This window comes from Trichomycterus rosablanca, chromosome 3 (genome assembly GCF_030014385.1).
Source record: "Trichomycterus rosablanca isolate fTriRos1 chromosome 3, fTriRos1.hap1, whole genome shotgun sequence".
In the NCBI taxonomy this organism is placed as follows: domain Eukaryota; kingdom Metazoa; phylum Chordata; class Actinopteri; order Siluriformes; family Trichomycteridae; genus Trichomycterus; species Trichomycterus rosablanca.
The window spans coordinates 25,594,012-25,617,887 of NC_085990.1; the positions used below are offsets into that span (position 1 = coordinate 25,594,012).

General features: G+C 40.7%; 1 protein-coding gene across 2 annotated transcripts in view; it reads left to right on the forward strand.

Annotated features, from left to right (window-relative positions):
* Window positions 1-6,549: 6,549 nt before the first annotated feature.
* Window positions 6,550-23,876, forward strand: part of LOC134309792 (rho guanine nucleotide exchange factor 4-like) — a 92,406-nt gene continuing 75,079 nt past the window's right edge. The window contains exons 1-4 of one of the 2 annotated variants that reach the window (XM_062991105.1): window positions 6,550-6,773; window positions 8,117-9,447; window positions 12,350-12,616; window positions 14,781-14,910. In XM_062991105.1, the coding sequence (XP_062847175.1) occupies window positions 6,596-6,773; window positions 8,117-9,447; window positions 12,350-12,616; window positions 14,781-14,910 (1,906 nt within the window). In that variant the 5' untranslated portion in view covers window positions 6,550-6,595. Of the gene's footprint in view, window positions 6,774-8,116; window positions 9,448-12,349; window positions 12,617-14,780; window positions 14,911-20,641; window positions 20,887-23,876 lie in introns of those variants that run through there. The other variant, XM_062991106.1, reaches the window with a different exon arrangement.

Genomic DNA, 23,876 nt, shown 5'->3' on the forward strand with positions numbered 1-23,876 from the left:
GTTCTTGATGCAGTGCCGTCTGAGGGATCAAAGATCACAGGCGTTCAGCTTAAGCTTGCGCCCTTGGCCTTGACACACTAAAATTCCTCTCGATTCCTTGAATTGTTTAATGATATTATGCACTGTAGAGGGAGAAATATGCAAATCCCTTCCAATCTTTTTTTGAGGTTCATTTCAATCATTTTTTCACGCATTTGTTGACAAACTGGAGATCCTCTGGTCATCTTTGCTCATCAAAGACTCAGCCTTTCCTGGATGCAGCTTTTGTACCAAACCATGATTACAATCACCTGTTGACATCACCTGTTTGGAATCACATCATTATTTAGTTTTTTCACCTCATTACTAGCCCTAAATTGCCCCCGTCCCAACTTTTTTTGGAATGTATTGCAGGTCTGAAGTGCAGGAATGGAGGTATATTAACAAATGAAATTAAGTTGAGCAGATAAAACATGAAATATCTTGGGTTCAAACTGACTGCAAACAAATAAAAGTCAAAGTAAATGTAAGGAACACTGCATTTTTATTTTATTTGCATTTTCCATACTGTCAGCTAACTGACCAAAATAACATATTTTGTGATAGGCAGATCAGATATTGTTATTAGGAATTGTCAGTTCCCTGACTAAACATAATTGAAAACTGACAAATATTGTGGTTTTGAAATATGATATGCATGTAAAACAGCCTTAGAAGGAATATCTCAGAACTGAAAGTGTTATTTAAGAAAGAGTTGGTACACAGAAAGGGTGTTTGCAGTCTGTGATACCTGCCAAGTAGGGTTTCACATGAGAATAGAAAAAGTCGTTAATCCATTCATTTTAATTAATTTTCATATTGTTTTTAAATATTAAACACTTATTGCCTGAGGATGATCTGTTTCACTATGGTCTTTGATATCTGATAAATCTTTAGTTTTAGTATACACTCATTTTTAAGGAGTAAAGCATGTTTAAATGTGTTGGTTTTCTTACATCTCATGCTGGAGAGGATCTGCTCGGATTAGGCTTAGCTTAAGTGTACCAGTCGTTCTTAAAGCTCTTACTGTACCAGTCCTAACCTTTTACCTACTGTCTCTCACCATCTGTTCACCTTCTCTGGCTGCTGGTGGTGGTTATTGTGAGGGTTTTCATTATGGCTTTACCCACCTCTGTGTCTGTAAGGTAGGATTCCTCTCCATGGGGAATGGTCAGTGGAAGATAAACAAAGAGATGAGAGGAGTCAGCTAAAGTGTAATCAGCCATTGTAATTGTAAGAAGCCATGGGTGCAGTTTTCAGCTGGATCTCAACACAAATATGTATGCTGTTGCAACACACCACTGCTATCATCAAGTTTTGGACTGAGAATAGTGGAGCCTGACTGACTGTGTGTGTGTATGGGTGCTGGTACAGAGATGGTTTAATAGTTAGGTGTTGTGTAATGCTTCCTCACCTTGTGTTTGTTTTGGTCTCTAGAGTTTTTATAGCTGCCGATTTATTAAAATTAAAACCCCCTTTTTTCTTGGTTTTAAAAGAGCCATTTCTCCTCTGGGAAGGCTTTTCCCAAGATTTTAGAGTGTGTCTGTGGGAATTTGACTTGTCAGACTTGGTAAATCGGGACATCTGTTTAATTATGTAGTAAACAATAAATGTACACAAATATACACTGATCAGCCATAACATTAAAACCACCTCCTTGTTTCTACACTCACTGTCCATTTTATCAGCTCCACTTACCATATAGAAGCATTTTGTAGTTCTACAATTACTGACTGTAGTCCATCTGTTTCTCTGCATGCTTTGTTAGCCCCCTTTCATGCTGTTCTTCAATGGTCAGGACCCCCACAGGACCACTACAGAGTAGGTATTATTTGGGTGGTGGATCATTCTCAGCACTGCAGTGATACTGACATGGTGGTGGTGTGTTAGTGTGTGTTGTGCTGGTATGAGTGGATCAGACACAGCAATGTTGATGGAGTTTTTAAACACCTCACTGTCACTGCTGGACTGAGAATAGTCCACCAACCAAAAATATTCAGCCAACAGCGCCCCGTGGGCAGCGTCCTGTGACCACTGATGAAGGTCTAGAAGATGACCAACTCAAACAGCAGCAATAGATGAGCGATCTCTGACTTTGCATCTACAAGGTGGACCAACCAGATAGGAAGTGGACAGTGAGTGGACACGGTATTTAAAAACTCCAGCAGCACTGTGTCTGATCCACTCATATGGTAAGTGGATCTGATAAAATGGACAGTGAGTGTAGAAACAAGGAGGTGGTTTTAATGTTATGGCTGATCAGTGTATATATTGTTAAATGGTTTAAGGTTGGTGATATAGGTTGATTAGTATAGAAATATTATATATAAGAAGTAATGATACACGCTTAAAGGGGACACCTGATACATGGGGGACACAGGTTGACAGAAAGTAAAGTATTGTCCTCTCTGAATTACGCTTCAAAGCAAGTGCTGCACCTCAATAAGCGTTACTCATTACACCTGGTGGAAATGCTTGAAAAGTTTATATTTGACTCAGTTATGGACTGAATCCTTTGACTCCCTAATGTACTCCCTGGCTGTGTCCGAAATCACATACTTCTATACTGAACAGTACGTGGAAGCAGTACGTGAGAGCGGGTATTGTGTCTGAATACGTAGTATTTATTAAACAGTACGCGAAAAGTACCCAGATGACCTACTGCATGAGCAGCCATTTTTGAGTATGCAAACATAGCACACCTGTGGTCCAATAATCTTTCCCATTATTTAACTGGAGCTTCAAAGGCATCCATAGCAATGAAGAAAGATGGCAGAAAGTGGAGTAAGACAAAAATTTAAAATGTTATGATTAAGTACAACTCTGAGTAACGTTATCAGTAGCTTTGTGGAGAATTACAAAATTAATTTTGTCTGATTTTAAAATTGTTATAACTGTGTCATTGTGACGTTGCATCACGTGACGTTGGTAAAATGGTGGACGTAGTACGTCCACTGTTATGTGCATACTGCACACTTGTGTACTGAAAGAGATTACTGCTTTACTGGTCAAGCACTGCCTCCAATTTAGTACGTTCTGTTTAAGTATGCGATTTTGGACGCAGCCCCTGTCTATCCTTTGCTAGTGTTTTTCGGCTCTGGTACTCTGCAAACTGTAGCAGTTTTCTGATTTCTCTAGCTGCCATAATGATCCTTAGTTCTCGGGTATTCCTATTGTTGGAGAGGCAGCTTCTTTAGTTCTTAGTCTCTACTGGTTTTTAACATATGGGTCAAAACTTGCTTGTGGTTTGAGGAGCTAGCAAAGTGCCAAGTGCTGTTTTGTTTCTTCTCCAGTCTCTTTGTTTTCCATGTTTCCTTGCACTGCACTCACCTACCCTTTTCTATTCTTGATTATTTGCTTATGGCTTGTTTTTGCTTTATTAACTTATCATTTGGTTGTCTCCTGCAATCTTAATATCCGTTTGTCCCTGTCCCCTCACGACCTCATGACACCATTCTATATAAAACCTTAAAGTTATCAATGTATTCATTGTTTTCTTATTTCTTTGCAGTTGCGGGAAGCTATCGAGGAGGCACCGAACAACTCATGTGGAGCAGAAGATTCTGAATTCAGATCAGACTTACAAGATTGTAGAGAGCAGGAATCAGACTGGATATACTCATATTGGGAAACATATAACAATGAGGATGAATTCCTGGACCTGTTAGATGTGGATCATCTTCACACTGGAGGGAATGTAGAAAACGGACTGGAGGAGACAGACTGTGAAGCACAGCGAGGACTAAGGAATACACACTGCGGAAAACAGGAGGGACAAGAAGCTTTTTATGCAGAGCAACTAAACACAAAAAATGTAAACACTCATGGTGCAAGCACAAACAGACTGAATAAACATGCTGACTTACACAGTGCAGAACACTTTACAAGAAGCACTAAGGAACTAAAAACAAATGACACAAAAACATATGATTGCAAAAAAGAAAATACAGACCTTTTGGGTAAAACTTGGAGGGAAACTGAAAGCAAAGGAAGGCCACACCGCAACAAAACCACAAATCAAATTTTAGCAAGGTCACAATGTCAAAACAAGACAGAAAATCAGAAAGGCTGTACACACAGACTAAGTGAAGGAATACGAGAAGTTGGTGAGAAACCTAGCACTGAAACGAAAGACCATGTAGATACACATTGTCAAGATGGAGGTCAGAACGACAAGACTTGTTTACAGAGAAATTCCTTTGACACACTTAGCAAGAACAACTTACACAATATTATATCTACCAATGACATAAAAAGTGCAAATAATTACATGGTTACTGACAGTGATGCTCTACCCAATGCAGGTGTGCCAACTTGCTTTCAGAACTTGCAAAGCACAAAAGAAGTGGATTTTGAAATAGGTGAACACTTTAAAGACTCCAGTAGGACAGCACATTGCCAGGAAAGCCACTGTATCATAACAGACACTGCTATTCACACTCTAGAACAGCTAGTACAAACGGGAGATGACAAAGGCTCACAAAGCACAAATGATCAAAATCAAAGGCTATGCAATACAGAGACACCTAGCGGACAGGAGAGAGGCAACACATACTCTAAAAGCACACAAGCCTTAGCTTATCTAACAGAGGAAAATGATGCCAAAACTCACAATAGTGTGAATGAAAAAGCACTAAACGCTGTCAAGCCCTGCAAAGACACTCAGATTGTTAAGACAACAATAGCGTGCCGAGATGATACATGTGCAGATGTAGGGTCATCCTGTAATGAGACACATTACTCCAGTATCCTCAATGAATGTGAAGCAGAAACACATGTCAACACTTTTGTTGTTGGCACCAAGCCTCCCGATGTGGTTAATGTAATAAGTGTTTACTCATCGGATATGCCAGCAGTGCCTTTGGCAGGTGAAAAGGCGTGCTTAGACGAATCTCTAAACTCTCTGGGGTCTGTAACAGAGGCTGGTCTTGCTATTACCTTAAATGGCAACCAGTTGCCTGATCATTTAAAAAAGAAGGAAGAGACATCCGCACAGACAGACTCTTTTGGATTATACACTGAAACATTCCCTGTTGATTTTAAAGAAGGGAGCACGTTACAGTCTTGTTTGAGTAAATGTGAGGATGTTGATGCAATAAACTCTCAGGTTATTTTTTTAGACAAAACTAAAAGTACACTGTCTCTCCTCGAAGGGTCTGAACCTCCCCTGACTGGAGAGGAGAGAAGAAGCAGATACAAGGATACAATTTCCTTTGAACCTCCTTCTCCTTGTAACATTGCACTGCAACCTGAATCTTTAGACAGCATTGAGGAAGAGGTTCCAATCCTTCAGATAAATAGTGAGTGCAAAGTTCTTAACTCCTACAGCCTAGAGCACCTGATATCCATTCATTCCTTGGATAGATCGAGTAACTCCATCTTTCCAGGGGATGAGGTGCAGAATGTATGCCAGGAATTTGCAAGGTCTGTAGAAGGGGAGAACAACTTGTACTTGAAGGAAGAACTGAAACTACAAGAGCTAAGTCTAGTCAAGTCAGCTGGTGCTAATCATTGTTGCTTGACTAGCACAACCACAGATAATTTTGTGGCATCCAAGCTGCTTGAAACACAGGCTCAGTTATGTACTGAATTTCAGCCAACGCATATGCATGAGAAGTGTGTCGCTACCTTGCAGGACCATACACTGGTTGTTGACCTGGTACACAAGCAAGACATTGACACGTCTAAGAGAGATAACCAAGAGAAACCATTTTCAGACACTAGAACTGTTGGGATTATTGAAGAACCCCATGATAGCCTGATAGAAAAGGACAGTGCTCAAGCAAATCAGCTTGTGTCTTGCTCTGCAAAAGCTACAAGTGTTAAGAGCTGTTTTTTACCAGTCTGTAAAGAAGGGTTTTCCAACAGTCCAGAGTGTGACTCTAAGAATAGTAATCAAACAACTTCTACCCCTCAATATGAATGTAACTGCCTAAAATATGAGGGTAGTGAACAAACCACATCTAGTTGCTTGAGCTTGTTCCAGAATCAGGAAGCACTTAAGCAAGATGTGTCCAGCTCGAAAGGTGTAGGTCTAAAAGAAATATCAGGTCTGTGTCCTTTAGATTGGATCAGTGTTGATTCTGCAGTCTCTGGGCTGGGTGAAGAAGACTTGGAGGTGTTTCATTGTGATTTCTACCAACCACAGGTGGGAAGCCTTGGGTACCTTCAACAAAAAGTGTCCCTTGATAACGATTCATGTTTACACTCTCAATGTAGGATTAAATGTGCTGACAAAAACTTGAACAATGTTGACAAAGACACAGAATCTTGCACTGGAACAAAGCCTATGCAGTCACTTCATGTTGGACACAATCAGTTTACACACTCTTCAAAGTGTGAAGATACTAACCACACACATGACTGCATACAAAAGACTGATTCTTCGAAGTCTGATGATTTTCTGGTGACAAGGAATATTCTTTGCCAGGGGAAGGATGACATATCTCAACCTGCCCAGTTTATTTCTGACTGTACAGAAAAAGAAGAAAGTTCACTGACTTTGTCTAAAGTATCAACAGTTCAGTATGCCCAGTCTGAGAAAGGACCTGTCCACCTCTCGTCTCAAAGCCTGGATATGATTCCAGAGGGAGGAATCTCCCTGAATAAGTCCTTTGCTTCCATGGACGAAGCCTTAATAAGTCATGAAAAAACAGAAGCTGAGCAGTTCATAAGTCAAAAAATTAAACCTGCAGAGTCAGATCAGGACATCCCTGAGCTGTCCTCCTGTGAGCAAAGTCTGCTTTTAACCACAGGTAACTCTCTATATGCTATCCTCAGACAATGTATTTATTTTTTAATTGGTGTGCTTACTGAGTTCCAATATTACTGTGATCCAATTCAAAATTTTTTACCGTAAATGTGTATTTGCACATAATCTAGAAACAATATACATTGTTCTCCAAATACGGCATTTATATCACTAATAACATCTTACTGTGCTGATGTAAATGGGAAAATATTATATTTATATAAATTTGAATGCACTGTCTACACCGATGAGGCATAACATAATGACCACTTTCCTAATATTGTGTTGGTTCCCCTTTTGCTGCCAAAACAGCCCTGACCCGTCGAGGCATTGACTTCCCCAGGTAAGCGATGCACACACACCCGGCAATCCATGTGATGTAAAAGAAAACGTGATTCATCAGACCAGGCCACTTTCTTCCATTGCTCTGTGGTCCAGTTCCGATGCTCACGTGCCCATTGTTGGTGCTTTCAGCGGTGGACAGGGGTCAGCATGAGCACCCTGACTGGTCTGTGGCTATGCAGCCCCATACGCAACAAAATGTGATGCACTGTGTATTCTGACCCCTTTCTATCAGAACCAGCATTAACTTTTTTTAGCATTCTGAGCTACAGTAGCTCATCTTTTGGATCGGACCACACGTGCCAGCCTTCGCTCCCCACGTGCGTCAGTGCGCTATGGCCACCCACGACCCTGTTGCCGGTTTACCACTGTTCCTTCCTTGGACCACTTTTGATAGATACTGACCACTGCAGACCGGGAACACACCACAAGAGCTGCAGTTTTGGAGATGCACTGACCCAGTCCTCTAAGCCATCACAATTTGGCCCTTGTCAAACTCGAGCAAATCCTTACGCTTACCCATTTTTCCTGCTTCTAACACATCAACTTTGATGGCTAATATATCCCACCCACTAACAGGTGCCGTGATGAAGAGATACAGTAATCAGTGTTATTCACTTCACCTGTCAGTGGTCATAATGTTATGCCTAGTCGGTGTATAAAATCTTCTAAACAATGCCAGCTTCTTTTATGAAAGCATGTCCAATTTTCAAAAGATATAAAAAATTCAACCATCAATTTAATTTGTAAAACATTTTACTGACTTTTCTGGTCATAATTCTATGTGCAAAGTCAAAGAACATATCAAATGTGTTAATAAGTGAATGTATGCCATAAAATTTTACAAAATAAAAAACAGTGATTGAGTACTTGAGTCCTGGCGTTGTTTAGGTAGGACTATTATATCTTAGCTTTATTTTAATCAAATCCATAAATAATCAATAGTTCATTTTTCTTTAAAACACTAAACTTGTAATAAAAATTAAATATTTTCTTTTCCATCAGGAGAATCACAGGATAAGCAGTGCTCTGACACCTCAGAAACAAATGGATTTAAGCCCCTACCGACTGATGAGGAGGTTTCAGTCAAATGTCCATCTGCAGCATCCTTGGAGCTGGACACGGGCAGTGTAAACTGTGAGGACCAAGAAGAGCAGCATTCTCCAAGCATTAAACCTCAGAAACTCATGAAAAATAAAAGCAAGCTGCCCAAATTCTCAGTTTTTGCCAAAATGCCCTCATTCAGACGAGGAAAGGGTACATCAAAAGATGACAAGGCGAGTAAATGTGAGACTTCACTCATGGACTCAGTAGAGGACCCACCTGAGGATGAAGGAGAGCAAGAGAGTCAGGCTGACAACTCAGATGATGATGTATTTTATAAAAGTGAGGTTGGTAATAAACCAAATACACCAACACATCAGGTAGACACAGATGAAGAGGAGGAGGACAGCCTTGGTGATAACGTCCTAGAAACAGGAGATATGGAAGTGAGTGAGGGCACTGAGTTTTCTCATCCTAAACATAGCACAAACAATGACTGCTCAGGCTACAAGAGGAGCAAGAGCACAGAGGGCTTAAGTTTTCGCTTGCGTTTTGCTCAGGCCCAGAAGTCTCTGTCCAGCTTGTTTGAGACTCGTTCCCTAGACAAGGACAATGAGTGTCTGAGTGCAGAAGATATGAGAAACAAGCCATTATGGAGAAAGCAAAAACGTGTCAAGGACATGGACCCTCAAAGGCGTACTGTCTCTGTTCCCGAATCAGATGAAGATGGAACTACTAAAGCAACTGAGCACCACACTGATTCACTTGTTAAACGTGATGTCCATCTGGACAAATCTGATGAATCTCTTCAGGGCAGCAAATCAGATGGCCGCAGCAGAAAGTGCCTTTCAATTAACTTCACTGAAACTGGCAAACTCTCATTGGATGATTTCTCAGAGGCTACATCAACTATCGACTCTGGTCCCCTTTCATCCATGGACATGTCAACAAATCAGTTATCTTCATCCTGGTCCCAAACACAACCATGCACTAATGAGAGTCCTGAGTCGCCAATGAGACCAATGAGTCCCAAACCCAGCAGTCCAAGGTCTGCCGTGCAGAGGCGTGGATTCCGTTATCCCTTGTCACGGGCAAACGCGATCTCTTTGATTCTTTTTGGACAAAGTGTTAATATTACTGACCCTCCAGAGAGACCAAGGACCCTTAAACCCAAAGTGGGGGGACAGGGTTTGCTTAGCCCAACAGGAGCCAGCTTTTCTTTTGAGGATGGCAGTGTAGACGGCCAGTCTCACATAAGCCTCATACATTCAATAAACACCAATGGATGTGAGGTAGGCAGTGTTATTTAGATCTGTGCTTTAATTTACAGTGATATCTTGTTTGCCAAGCAATTTATGTATATTCTGTGTAGTTTATAGATGTACTATATGTGCTGTATTTACCTAATAGATGTACATAATGCAATTATAGTTACAATTAACTGTAACTGTAACCTCTCTGTGCTAGTTAGACTACACATACAAAAGAACTCTTGCCAAAGTCAGACAGAAAACTCAGTCACCTAGTGCTAAGGGAAACTGGGTCTGGATGGTAAGATGTAATCCAAGACTTAAATTTGAAAGCTGCCAAAACACAAGTGACACTTTTCACAGTCTAGCAAGCTTTACATCACCGTAACTTTAGAGGCAAACAGAAAAGTTGGGGCAGTATGAAAAAATGCAAATAGAATAAAAATGCAGTGTTCCTTACATTTACTTTGACTTTTATTTGATTGCAGACAGTTTGAACCCAAGATATTTCATGTTTTGTCTGCTTTCAATTCTGCATTTCAGGCCTGCAACACATTCCAGAAAAAGTTGGGACGGGGGCAATTTAGGGCTAGTAATGAGGTGAAAAAAAAAACTAAATAATGATGTGATTCCAAACAGGTGATGTCAACTGGTGATTGTAATCATGGTTTGGTACAAAAGCAGCATCCAGGAAAGTTTTTGATGAGCAAAGATGATCAGAGGATCTCCAGTTTGTCAACAAATGCGTGAGAAAATGATTGAAATGTTTAAAAACAATGTACCTCAAAGAAAGATTGGAAGGGATTTGCATATTTCTCCCTCTACAGTGCATAATGTCATTAAACGATTCAAGGAATTGGGAGGAATTTCAGTGCATAAAAGCCAACGGCACAAGCTCAAGCTGAACGCCCATGATCTTCTATTCTTCAGACAACACTGCATCAAGAACCGCCACTCAACAATAGCTGATATAACCACATGGGTGAGGGATTACTTTGGCAAACCTTTGTTAAGCACTACAATACAGAGTTACATGCACAAATGCAACTTAAAACTTTACTGTGCAAAAAAGAAGCCTTATGTTAACCATGTCCAGAAGCGGCGTCGACTTCTCTGGGCTCGGATACATCTAGGATGGACCATCACACAGTGGAAACGTGTATTGTGGTCAGATGAATCAGCATTCCAGGTCTTTTTTGGAAAAAATGGACGTCGTGTGCTCCGGACCAAAGACAAAAAGGACCATCCAGACTGTTATCAGCAAGTCCAAAAGCCAGGGTCTGTCATGGTATGGGGCTGTGTCAGTGCCCTTGGCAAAGGTAATTTACACTTCTGTGATGGCAGCATTAATGCAGAAAAGTACATTGAGATCTTAGAGCAACATATGCTGCCTTCAAAACATCATCTTTTTCAGGGAAGTCCATGCATTTTTCAACACGACAATGTAAAAGCTGCACACATTACAAAGGCATGGCTGTGGAAGAAGAGGGTATGGGTACTGGACCGGCCTGCCTGCAGTCCTGACCTGTCCCCAATAGAGAATGTGTGGAGAATTTTGAAACATCGACGACCCCGTACTGTTGCACATCTTAAGACGTGTTTGCAGGAAGAATGGGACAAAATAAAAGCTGAAACACTAAATCACTTGGTCTCCTCAGTGCCAAAACGTCTTTTAAGTGTGGTGAAAAGGAATGGCAACATTACAAAGTGGTAAATGCTTTACTGTCCCAACTTTTTTTGGAATGTGTTGCAGGCCTGAAATGCTGGATGTTTATAAATAAATAAATTAAAGTTGAGCAGATAAAACATGACATATCTCAGGTTCATCCTGTCTGCAATCAAATAAAAGTCAAAGTAAATGTAAGAAACTCTGTGTTTTTTATTTTTTGCATTTTCCATGCTGTCCCAACTTTTTCTGATTTGGGGTTGTAAGTTCCCTCAGTGTGCTGGCTTTGATCAACATTCAATTATCAATGAATCCAGTCACAAATATGGTGGCCAGCTTAAACTTTGAGAACATTGCCATCTAGAGCTGTCCTGGTAAATCACAACAAACCAGCAGACATCGTTTTAAGTTCACAGAATGTAATTCACAGAGTGTAAGCCAATTTACTTTCTTATTGAAATTAAAATGAATAAAACTACACTTATTTTAGTTACCCATGGATATTTTGTTCCTTTTTTAAATGATTAATTAACAAAAATTAGAAAATAATAAAAAAAGATAAAAAAACTACACCTGACATTTTCATGAACACAAGAACAGTTTTAAATGGAATAAATAAACTCTTAATTAATAATTAAAATTAATTAATAAAATAAAATAATCAATATCAGTTAAAAAAAAGCCATTATATTCATGTTTACTATTCATAAAAATGTCCCCATCTGCATGTCACATGACTTTTTGGATGCATTGTCCTTCTCATCTAACATCAGTGTCAGACCTCACAAAAGGTATTTTGACTAAAGTAACACAAATTTCCACAGACACAATCTAACATCTTGTGAAAAGCATTTCAGAAGGTTTGAGTCTGTTATCACCATAAAAAAGAAAGGGACATCCAATAAGCTAATGGTTAGGTGTCCACATACTTTTGACCAAATAGTGCATATCAACTTTGACCTATAATAGTGTGCACTACCCACTTTTTTTTTTTAGCTGTGCCATAGTGACAAGTTACCTGTAAGTTAATTTGCTGATTTAAATGCATTTTTGGCAGGATGTCATCATTATTTTGCCACATGCTAGTACCCATATGGCTGTGCCATAAGGGCCTAAGTATGGTCCTGCCAACCCTATTGTTTAGAGCTTATTCTTCCACTAGTAATTCAGTCTTGCCTTTTAAAACATGGAACCTTTGGTTACTGTTTTCTTTTTTACTATTACGTATTTTTACAACTCATATATGTTCACCACCTAAAAATGCTTTCTCTAAAACAGCCCTGTGTGCTGCTGAAGACATCACCTGAAAGTCCTCATCTCTCCAGTCACCCTGCAGTAAAGAAGATAGCAGATGTTCCTCCTCATGGATCTTCCATCCTGAGATGTGGATTCAGGACTGGCACTGTCAATACTGTATCCAGGCAACCTGCAGCACGAAGATGTTTTCATGATGATATGTGGATTGAGGAGGAGAAGAAGCTACAAAGGAGGCTGGCGAGAACTGGGCCAAAGCTGGGTGCTCGCCCGCTGGAAGTGCTGGATCAAGTAAGATTGCAAATCACTGGCTACTGGAGCAAGACCAGAACATTCTTCTACTTCGACTTCTTTTGGTTTTCTTTTTCCTTTATTTCTTCTATGAGCTAAAGAACTTTTGCATTGTCTACTTTTGTTCTGCCTTAAAGTTTGTCCTGTTTCTTCTTTTTCAAACAGCTTTATACTTGATTAGTTAGCTAGCTTGTTTTTGATGTTCCAATTCATTCTGAAAATGTTCAGAGGGGTTGAGGTCAGGGCTCTGTTTATGTCATGGTAGTTATTTTAAACTTGTTAAAAGGGGACACAGTCATGTTAAAACAGGAAAGTACCTTCTCCAAATTGTTGCCACAAAGATAAAAACATTTATGGAAACTTTTTTGTAGTCCCCCCCACAAATACTGGCATCCCTGAAATTCTCTGACTTTCTGTTTCTTAGTCAATCTTCAACATGAGAAAGACCAAAGAATTCACAATTGAAATAAGGAAAAAGTATGTTGACCTTTATAAGTCAGTAAATAGCTATGAAAATAGCTACTCAGCTGTAAATGTCCCCAATCAGCTGGAACTGTTGCAAACTTGCCTGCACAAGGACCCAAATTTTGTTGTCCCATAGACACATAGTGCAGAGGATGGTAAAAGAGGCCAAAAAAATCCCCAAGGATCACTATTGGAGAGTTATATAAAAAAGGCACCTGGGGCTACCAAATCTCCAAAAGCCTTTCCTGTTATCTGTCCTCAATAATAGGCACCTGGAGTCTGCTAGTACTTTAACAGGAACCATGTTCTATGGTCAGATGAAACAGATGATTTTGGCAACAAACACTGAAGGTGACTTTGGTGTAAGAAGAAGAATGAATACGTTGATAAGAACCTGATGCCCACTGTAAAGTAAAGGCTTTTCCTCCAAAGGCCTGGGGAACCTTGTCAGGGTAGTACCAGGACATTATAAGTCTGTCTGCCTCTGTCAATAAAAATGGGTCCTTCTGCCAGGGTCATCTCAGTCCCCTGATCCTACCAGATGGGTGAACTAAAGAGAAGAATGCCCTGGAACATCTGGAGAGATTCTGTAAAGAGGAATAATCTGTTTTATTGGCAAATGGCAGTTGTAGCCTAGTGGTTAAGGTACTGGACTAGTAAGCAGAAGGTTGCTGGTTCAAACCCCACCAGTGCCAAGTTGCCACTGTTGGACCCTTGAGCAAGGCCCTTAACCCTCAATTGCTCAGATTGTAAGTCGCTTTGGATAAAAGCGTCTGCTAAATGCCGAAAATGTAAATGTAAATGGACGTTGTACAAAGTATTAAATACTGGGCTACCAATGATTGTGGCACATGGTTTGTAAAGAATAATTTTCCACACTCTGGACAGGGCGCCAATCCATTGCTTGATAACTCCACCCTCAATACATAACAAATCGTGTCTCCATGTAGATACCTGACCAGCTGACAGCACCACTGGTGATTCAAACCCTAGATCCCAGCGGTAATAAGCTAGCACAATTTACTTCTGAGCCACCCGAGCACCCAATATCAATTTTAATATTTTAATAACCGTGTTTATTGCAGGCACGCAGGAAGATGTAAAACAGCATTTTTTCCCTTTTCCCAATCTACGTAGTTGTATCCAATTACCTAGTTTCTCTACTGCTGCAGATTTCTACCTTGACCAAGGTGGGCCATACTTAACACATGCAGCGTTTGACATGTGTGCAAGAGCCAACCACTTCTTTTCACCTGCTAGAGACGCATTCACACAGTGATTATTATCTTGTACAGGGAGTCATGCAACATTTTCTATTATTTATCATCTATGCAGGAAAGGATTCCAAGTGACACTTATAGGTTGCTAGCTGACTTGAACCTTGATGTATTACTATATATACAAGTAACAAGCAGGCTCACGAAACAACTTAAACAGAGCCAAACAACTGCTCAGATGGATAGGCTCTATTGAAGAACACCAGACACACTGGGCATAAGATTTTCTAAGAAAATTGTGGGTGTTGTTTATTTCAGTCACTGATATTACTTCAGCCAGATGTTTCTTCTAATCCAGCTTTCAACATAACTGGGCCAGGTAATGAAATACCACTGTTGTGTTGGAATCTGGACAGAAGCCAACCTCTGGATTGGTGGGAATTACCAAGGAGGTGTTTGTAATAAACAACTTCTCTCTCCAGGTGAGGACCCGGTTGTCTCTTTCTGCTCTAAAAGTCTTTCCTGAAGTGCCTCTACAAACCCTGATCTTCTCCCACAGCACCCCTATTGACCTGGACTGCCCTGGCTGGAGACGACGCATGTCCTCGTGTGGTGAGTACTAAGTCTGTACATGTGACTGACTAGTCAGATGTGGGACAATTGGTTGATTTTTTGTACAGCTTATGGCTGGCATTTGTTATGTTAGTGGTGTTTCACATAAGCACACAAAACCATGTCATTACCATGTTAGTGTCAATGCAGTGCTGTTTTTAGGCAACATAATAAAAGGCTTATATGTTTGAAACCTAAGGCCCTTAAATCCTCAACTAGACGGATACAGCATCACTTTGTATAAACGTTAACAATTTAAACATTTAGAGAGCCTAATTTATTTACTGATAAGTGGCGCTTGGGTTTTTACTGCTGCTTTTAGCTGACACGTTCTAGAACAATGTTTTTGTAACATTGACATACTACCAGGAGGGGGCATCTGAACTAAAATCAAGTCTGCCGCAGATCATTATTTTCTTTCATACCTGCACATTTCTAAATGTCAATCCACTCCTCCTCAGAGAATACACAGTGCTCTAATAAGCTATGATGTACTGATTTTTATTGTTTTGTTTAATTGTTTTTTTTATATGTATACAGCACTAACAGTCCCCATACTCATAGGTTATTGTAGTCTAGGTTGTTGCAGTATCCTACACATATGTATAGTGAAGGTACTTCTCTTTTTGGTTGTGTAATGGTACATCACAGTGTGTTATATTATTTTTGTATCTACTAAGGCCTAAATTTCCTTCAGGATCATACTTAAATACCTTCCTACTTACCTACCTATCATGTTGAAGATAAACAAACTGCCTACATTTTTCAAGAATCAAAATGATTAAGCAGCCTTTAAACAGGAAAGAACTGAAAAGCCATAGCAAACACCTTAAATGCCCATGCCAGTACAACTGATTAGATAATCCCTAGGTGAAGACTAATCATGAAGTAAGTAAGGAAAAACTTTTAATGGTCTGAAAACATCAGTTAGACTGGAGTATAGAATGCACTGCAATTATCTACCTTTGCTAAAAACAACTGGCCAGTCTACACAGACACTTGGTTAAATGCATTTCCGGATGCAGACAGTAATAGTGGCTGAGCCTCACAGACCGAGAGTGAGGTCACTGTGTAATTTAATCCATTTGTGTTTACTATGCTGGGATAACAATTTGTGGCTGCCCTTAACCATAAGCTTTGAAACCTTTGAGGACTCATAGCTGATTCCTTTGAGACATATTAGTGGATTATAGTATGCTGGTATTTATTATGGTCCTTGTCTAACCCAGTTATGGCTTTAGGCAAAATTAGCATAATAAAACAGCACTTTTAAGCAACAACCCTTCTCCTATAACACCTTATAATACCATTTCTCCTAAAGAATCTCTCCAGATCTATCTATCTATCTATCTATCTATCTATCTATCTATCTATCTATCTATCTATCTATCTATCTATCTATCTATCTATCTACCTACCTACCTACCTACCTACCTACCTCTCTCTCTCAATATATACACGATCAGCCATAACATTAAAACCACCTCCTTGTTTCTACACTCACTGTCCATTTTATCAGCTCCACTTACCACATAGAAGCACTTTGTAGTTCTACAATTACTGACTGTAGTCCATCTGTTTCTCTACATGCTTTGTAGAGACATTCCTTTCATGTTGTTCTTCAGTGGTCAGGACTCTCCCAGGACCATTACAGAGTAGGTATTATTTGGGTGTTGGATCATTCTCAACACTGACATAGTGGTGGTGTGTTAGTGCGTGTTGTGCTGGTATGAGTGGCTAAGACACAGCAATGCTGCTGGAGTTTTTAAACACCTCACTGTCACTGCTGGACTGAGAATAGTCCACCATCCAAAAATATCTAGCCAACAGCACCCCATGGGCAGTGTCCTGTGAGCACTGATGAAGGTCTAGAAGATGACCAACTCAAACAGCAGCAATAGACGAGCGATCGTAGGTCTGTAAAATTAAGCAAATTTCCCAGTGAATTTAGTAGGGCCTTAATCATCAACCACAAGAGCTCTATGTGCCGCCTTGTTTGATGTAAAAAAAAAGCTTTATTCTTTTACTGCAACTTTATTACAAATTAAAATTTTTTACTTTTCCATTAAATCTGTGATGCAGTGCATTTGCATTCAAGTTGGTCAAAAACACATTTCAACTTCCAGTGGTCATTCCAATAAATTTGACCCAAAAATTTGATTTTAGTGTTTGTTTTGGTGTTTGATTACATGACTGTACTAAATTATACAGCAAGGTCATGTTTAAGACAAGACAATTCTGAACCACAATGGGACATCCTGGCTTAGGGCTGGCTCAATGTTTTGGGCTTGTGTGGTGTAATGGTAAGAGCCACTCTGCTGGTAACAGCATGGCCTGTTCTGAGTTCTGGGTGTTTGAATCCCAGGCTGTGCCCCCAAACAGCACAGATGGGTGCATAGCATTATGTGAACCTAGCATTGAGGGAACACATATCGGTGCAATCTTTATGCCAAAAGGCCATGCAACACTGGGTGAGTTACCCAGAAAGAACATATGGAATGTTGACATATGAACTGGTGGAAAACCCAGTCTGGACTGTGCACAGTATTACAGGCTTGGAGAAAACAAGTGAGAAGCCAGTAACAATCTGGAAATGAGGCTGGTATTTAATAAGACTCCCTCAGCAGAAAGAGGTGCGCCATGATTAATGAGATGCGAAGCCTGCTAACTGGCACTGTTTCCATGCCCACCTGCTGGTCATTAGTGTCATGGCAGGAAGGCATGATATTGTTATTGTGCCCCCTTGCTGAGCTATACAATATATACACCGATGAGGTATAACATTATGACCACCTTACTAATATTATATTAATCCCCCTTTTGCTGCCAAAACAGCCCTGACCCGTCGAGGCATGGACTCCACTAGACCCCTCAAGGTGTGCTGTGGTATCTGGCACCAAGATGTTAGCAGCAGATCCTTTAACTCCTGTAAGTTCCGAGATGGGGCCTCCATGGATCGGACTTGTTTGTCCAGCACATCCCACAGATGCTCGATTGGATTGAGATCTGGGGAATTCGGAGGCCAAGTCAACACCTCAAACTAGTTGTTGTCCTGTATCATATTATTGTCTGTATTTTTGTAGATTTAGATCTTTCGATGTTGATCCTGTAGTACTGATAAATACACTTTTGGACTTTGTAATGACTTCCTCTGTGTACTACTAATAAATTATGTTATGAATGTTTCTGAACACTGGGAGTATCATATATCATTATCAGGCTGCCAAATCATTAAGTAAGTGGTTGGGTGAACTATTTGTTGGGACACTTTAGTTCAGCGTACCACAGCTGTAGTTTATGAGGGTTATTAATACTTATCACTGACGGAAAAGTGCCTGTATAAATTTAGTTTTATTTTCTTTTGTGGATTATATATGGATCATATGCATTTACAGTTGGATTGAAGTATATAAGCTTTGGTTATTAACACTAGTGTGTGGATGGGAATAAGATTTGGTCCATGAGGCAGGAAATTCCATCGCTATAGCTTCCTGTGTGACAGGCTGAAAGCTCCAGGGTTTACCATTACTGCCAGATTTCAGCAGGAGAGAGAGAATGTGATAGTGAAAAGAACAAGAGAGAGAGAGGTCATGTGAAGGGGATATATGCTTGTTTTAAGCTTCTTTAAGTGCCAGTCAAATGGCACCTTTTTCATCTCCTGCATCCCCTTTAGTGCCTGATTGTGTGTCTAAACTAGGCATTGTGTATGCTATTCTAAGTAAGAAGTAACAGAATGAGTGTAAGAGTGAGAAAGCATGCGAGTTTTAGGCAGGTGTGGAGCAAATGCCTCAAAGAAAAAATGCTTTTAAAATAAAAGTGTTAACAGTTTGTTTTTGTCAGTTAACAAAACTGACAAATCAGTATTTAGTGTGACCACCCTTTGCCTTTGAAACAGCATCAGTTCTTGTACACTTGCACAAAGTCAGGGATTTTGTAGGGATATAGTCAGGTTTATGATTAAACAGTTGTACAAAACATGTGATAATGATCATCATTTTCATATGTACGTAGGTTGAAACCCAGTCATTAACTGAAACACAAACAGCTGTGTAGGAGGCTTACAACTGGGTAAGGAACAGCCAAACTGCTACAAAGGTGAGGTTGTGGAAGACACCATAGCTAGGGTGACCATATGTCCTCTTTTTCCCAGACATTTCCAATTTTTGAGACCTAAAAAATGCGTCCGGACAGGAATTTTAAATCACCAAAAATGTCCGGGATTCGGCTTTTCTAGTCTGCACTCGCTGTTCTGTGTGTATGTTTTTGCATTGGTTTGCATTGGTTTGTTTTTAGGTCTTTTTAGGAGTGCATCTGTTTTGTTAAAATAAGTCTGATTTTCACGTGCATGTACTAACACAGAGGCTCTTGTCAACCCCGTGATGGCACTGTATTCTTTGGAAATTGCTCAGCAAGCACTAGAAGACACATCTTACTGCTGGGTTTCTACTGATGGGAGACTCATTTGTCAACTATTTAAACCTCTACCACATTGACATTGCCATGGTGTCATCAATGACATGAAATACCCCCCCCCCCCCCCCCTTTCCTTTCCCGAACCTCTTTTTTAAAAACCAAAATATGGTCACCCTACCATAGCAAGAATGAGCAACAAGACACAAGGTAGTTACACTGCATCAGCAAGGTCTTTGAGGCAGAGATTTCATAGCAGACTGGCATTTCAAGCTCTTTTGAAGAAGCACTAAGCAACAGAAAATGCTGAGGACTGTAGACACTCTGGTCGGGCAAAAACACTTAGTTCAGCAGATGAGACACATCATGCTCACTTCCCTTTAAAATCGCAAGATGTCCAGCAGTGCCATCAGCTCAGAACTGGCAGAAAGTAGTGGGATCAGGGCACACCCATCTAATCTTTGGAGAAGTCTGTCCAGAAGTTGTCTTCATGAAATAACTGCGGCCAAGACGCCATACCTTTAATATCGAAACAAGGCTAAGCGACTCAACTATGTATGAAAACATGGAATCTGGGTGCAGAAAAAATGGCAGCAGGTGCCCTGGAGTTATGAGTCAACCTTTGTTCACCAAAGGGCTGGAGGGCGGTACAATAATGAGTGTCTGCAACCAACAGTAAAGCATGGTGAAGGTTCCTTGTACGTTTGTGGCTACATTTCAGCAAATAAAGTTGGGGATTTGGTCAGGATTAATGGTGTTCTCAATGATGAGAAATATAGGCAGATCAGTTCTCCCACAACTGATTGACTTCAAATTTATTCTGAAGCAAGACAATGACTCCAAACAAACAGCCAAAGTCATTAAGAATTATCCTTAGCGTAAAGAAGAACAAGATGTCCTGTAGGTAATGATATGGCCCCAACTGAGCCCTGATTTCAACATTATCAGGTCTGTCATGCAGAGCTGTAATAATTGCACAGTGTAGACTGTACTTCTTTGGCAACAAAGGTCTCACTGTCATGTCAACAAAGCTTCTGGAATCAGAATTTTAAAATGTGAGAATACGTGAGAGTGATAAAGACAAGGAGTGAAGAGAAAGATTGAGTGAGAGTGAGAGAGTAAAGGAATGAGAAAATGAGAGAGTGAGCTAGAGAAGAAGAGCGAATATGAGTAAGACCTAGAGAGAGCAACGAAGAGAATGGCGAGAGAGAGAGAATGAGTGAGAGAGAGAAAGAGAGAGAGAATGAGAGGGAGCTGCAGATCCAGTAGTACAGCAGAAACACTGTTGCGAGTAAGGAAGCAGCACCACCAGCTGCTACTCTCTGGATCACATACATACATTTAGATCTGGTGGTTTGTGCACTGCCATGCGCACCCAGCAGGTAAGCACTGAGTGCCCAGTACCCCTGCCCGGCAGCTGTGGCAGCAGCAGTGGGAGCTCTGGTTTGTCACCTGGATCTGACTCGGATGCCAGTCTCGGCCCTGGAACTTACCCCAGCTATGAGGGCACACTCCGAGGCATTTTATCACGATATTGGAGCCTTGAGAGCCTGCATTCCACCACAGGTAGGCTGCAAGAATATCTTTAGTACTTGTGGGTCATGTTTGTTTACCTTTCTGGTTAGCAACATATTAATACATTTGTGACAATTCACAAATAGAAATTCTGAATGTGTAAGGGTAAGGGTAAGGTTTGGTTTAGGGTATAGGCAGGGTTATCATTCTTAACTTTTAGTTATGACTTTTGTTATAAGAAACTGCACAAAATACTACTGTATTAGTTTAGCCAGTATGCTGAAAGAATACCAAATTATTCTAGCAGAAGCTGTGATTTCATGGTGAGGACTTCATGAGTGAAGCTCCTGTCATCTGTGCCCCCATAATAAGCCCACTTGTGTGGGAAAAAAATGCACTTGTTATGTTATTCTAGATACACTCTCCGGCCAATCACAAAAGTATTCAGACCTGCAAAGCTTCTGCAGTTCATCTCTACAACTACTGCACACCTGATTTTGGGCAGTTTATCCCATTCTTCTTGCAGTTACTTTTAAACTCTAACTGATTGCATGGTGAGCATCTGTGAACTGCCATCTTTAGGTATATCTGTAGATATTTGACGAGGTTTAAGTCTTAAAGACATTTAGAGACCAAAACTCCAGTGTTGTTCTGGCTTTTGTAAGAAGAACTGTTTCTCAAGAGGTTTTTTTAAGGAGCACGCTGCCATATACAGTGTATCACAAAAGTGAGTACACCCCTCACATTTCTGCAGATATTTAAGTATATCTTTTCATGGGACAACACTGACAAAATGACACTTTGACACAATGAAAAGTAGTCTGTGTGCAGCTTATATAACAGTGTAAATTTATTCTTCCCTCAAAATAACTCAATATACAGCCATTAATGTCTAAACCACCGGCAACAAAAGTGAGTACACCCCTTAGTGAAAGTTCCTGAATTGTCAATATTTTGTGTGGCCACCATTATTTCCCAGAACTGCCTTAACTCTCCTGGGCATGGAGTTTACCAGAGCTTCACAGGTTGCCACTGGAATGCTTTTCCACTCCTCCATGACGACATCACGGAGCTGGCGGATATTCGAGACTTTGCGCTCCTCCACCTTCCGCTTGAGGATGCCCCAAAGATGTTCTATTGGGTTTAGCTCTGGAGACATGCTTGGCCAGTCCATCACCTTTACCCTCAGCCTCTTCAATAAAGCAGTGGTCGTCTTAGAGGTGTGTTTGGGGTCATTATCATGTTGGAACACTGCCCTGCGACCCAGTTTCCGGAGGGAGGGGATCATGCTCTGCTTCAGTATTTCACAGTACATATTGGAGTTCATGTGTCCCTCAATGAAATGTAACTCCCCAACACCTGCTGCACTCATGCAGCCCCAGACCATGGCATTCCCACCACCATGCTTGACTGTAGGCATGACACACTTATCTTTGTACTCCTCACCTGATTGCCGCCACACATGCTTGAGACCATCTGAACCAAACAAATTAATCTTGGTCTCATCAGACCATAGGACATGGTTCCAGTAATCCATGTCCTTTGTTGACATGTCTTCAGCAAACTGTTTGCGGGCTTTCTTGTGTAGAGACTTCAGAAGAGGCTTCCTTCTGGGGTGACAGCCATGCAGACCAATTTGATGTAGTGTGCGGCGTATGGTCTGAGCACTGACAGGCTGACCCCCCACCTTTTCAATCTCTGCAGCAATGCTGACAGCACTCCTGCGCCTATCTTTCAAAGACAGCAGTTGGATGTGACGCTGAGCACGTGCACTCAGCTTCTTTGGACGACCAACGCGAGGTCTGTTCTGAGTGGACCCTGCTCTTTTAAAACGCTGGATGATCTTGGCCACTGTGCTGCAGCTTAGTTTCAGGTTGTTGGCAATCTTCTTGTAGCCTTGGCCATCTTCATGTAGCGCAACAATTCGTCTTTTAAGATCCTCAGAGAGTTCTTTGCCATGAGGTGCCATGTTGGAACTTTCAGTGACCAGTATGAGAGAGTGTGAGAGCTGTACTACTAAATTGAACACACCTGCTCCCTATGCACACCTGAGACCTAGTAACACTAACGAGTCACATGACATTTTGGAGGGAAAATGACAAGCAGTGCTCAATTTGGACATTTAGGGGTGTAGTCTCTTAGGGGTGTACTCACTTTTGTTGCCGGTGGTTTAGACATTAATGGCTGTATATTGAGTTATTTTGAGGGAAGAATAAATTTACACTGTTATATAAGCTGCACACAGACTACTTTTCATTGTGTCAAAGTGTCATTTTGTCAGTGTTGTCCCATGAAAAGATATACTTAAATATCTGCAGAAATGTGAGGGGTGTACTCACTTTTGTGATACACTGTACCTATTAGTGGTGGACTGTCTTACCACTAATTAAAGGTCTGGTTTATGAAATGCTTCAGCGATGGTCTATCTAATGCATTCTTCATCTAACAGGTTTTGAAACTGTTTTAGAATGACCTTTAGGTACTTTCTTATCTACCTGACCAAGGCCCTTCTTTCCCAGATTGCCGGATGGTTAACTGCCATCTTTAGGTACCTCTGTAGATAGTCTTAAGGACATTCAGAGACTTGCACCAAAGCCACTCCAGTGTTGTTATGGCTTTTGGAAGAGAACTGTTTATTAAGAGGTTTTCTTTAAGGAGCATGATGCTGTCTCCACTATGTTTTACCTTAGAAATGGTATTAGCCAGATGATGTGCATTGTCTGTTTTCCACCAGACATATGGCTTGCTATTCTACCCAAACAGTTGCATTTTCCTCTCATTAGACCAGAGTCTAGTCTATTTCTTCATAAGTCTTGTCCATGCCATTCAGCAAACCCAGAGCTTGCTGTAATATATCTTTAAATCAGTGTTGGACTCTGTCTTATCACATGCTTCAGCGATGGTCTATCTACTGCATTCTTCATCTAACAGGTTTTGGAACTTTTTTAGAATGACCTTTAGGTTCCTTCTTATCTCCCTGACCAAGGCCCTCCTTTCCCCAGATGGCCAGATGGTTAACTCTTTAAGGGTTTAATGTTGTG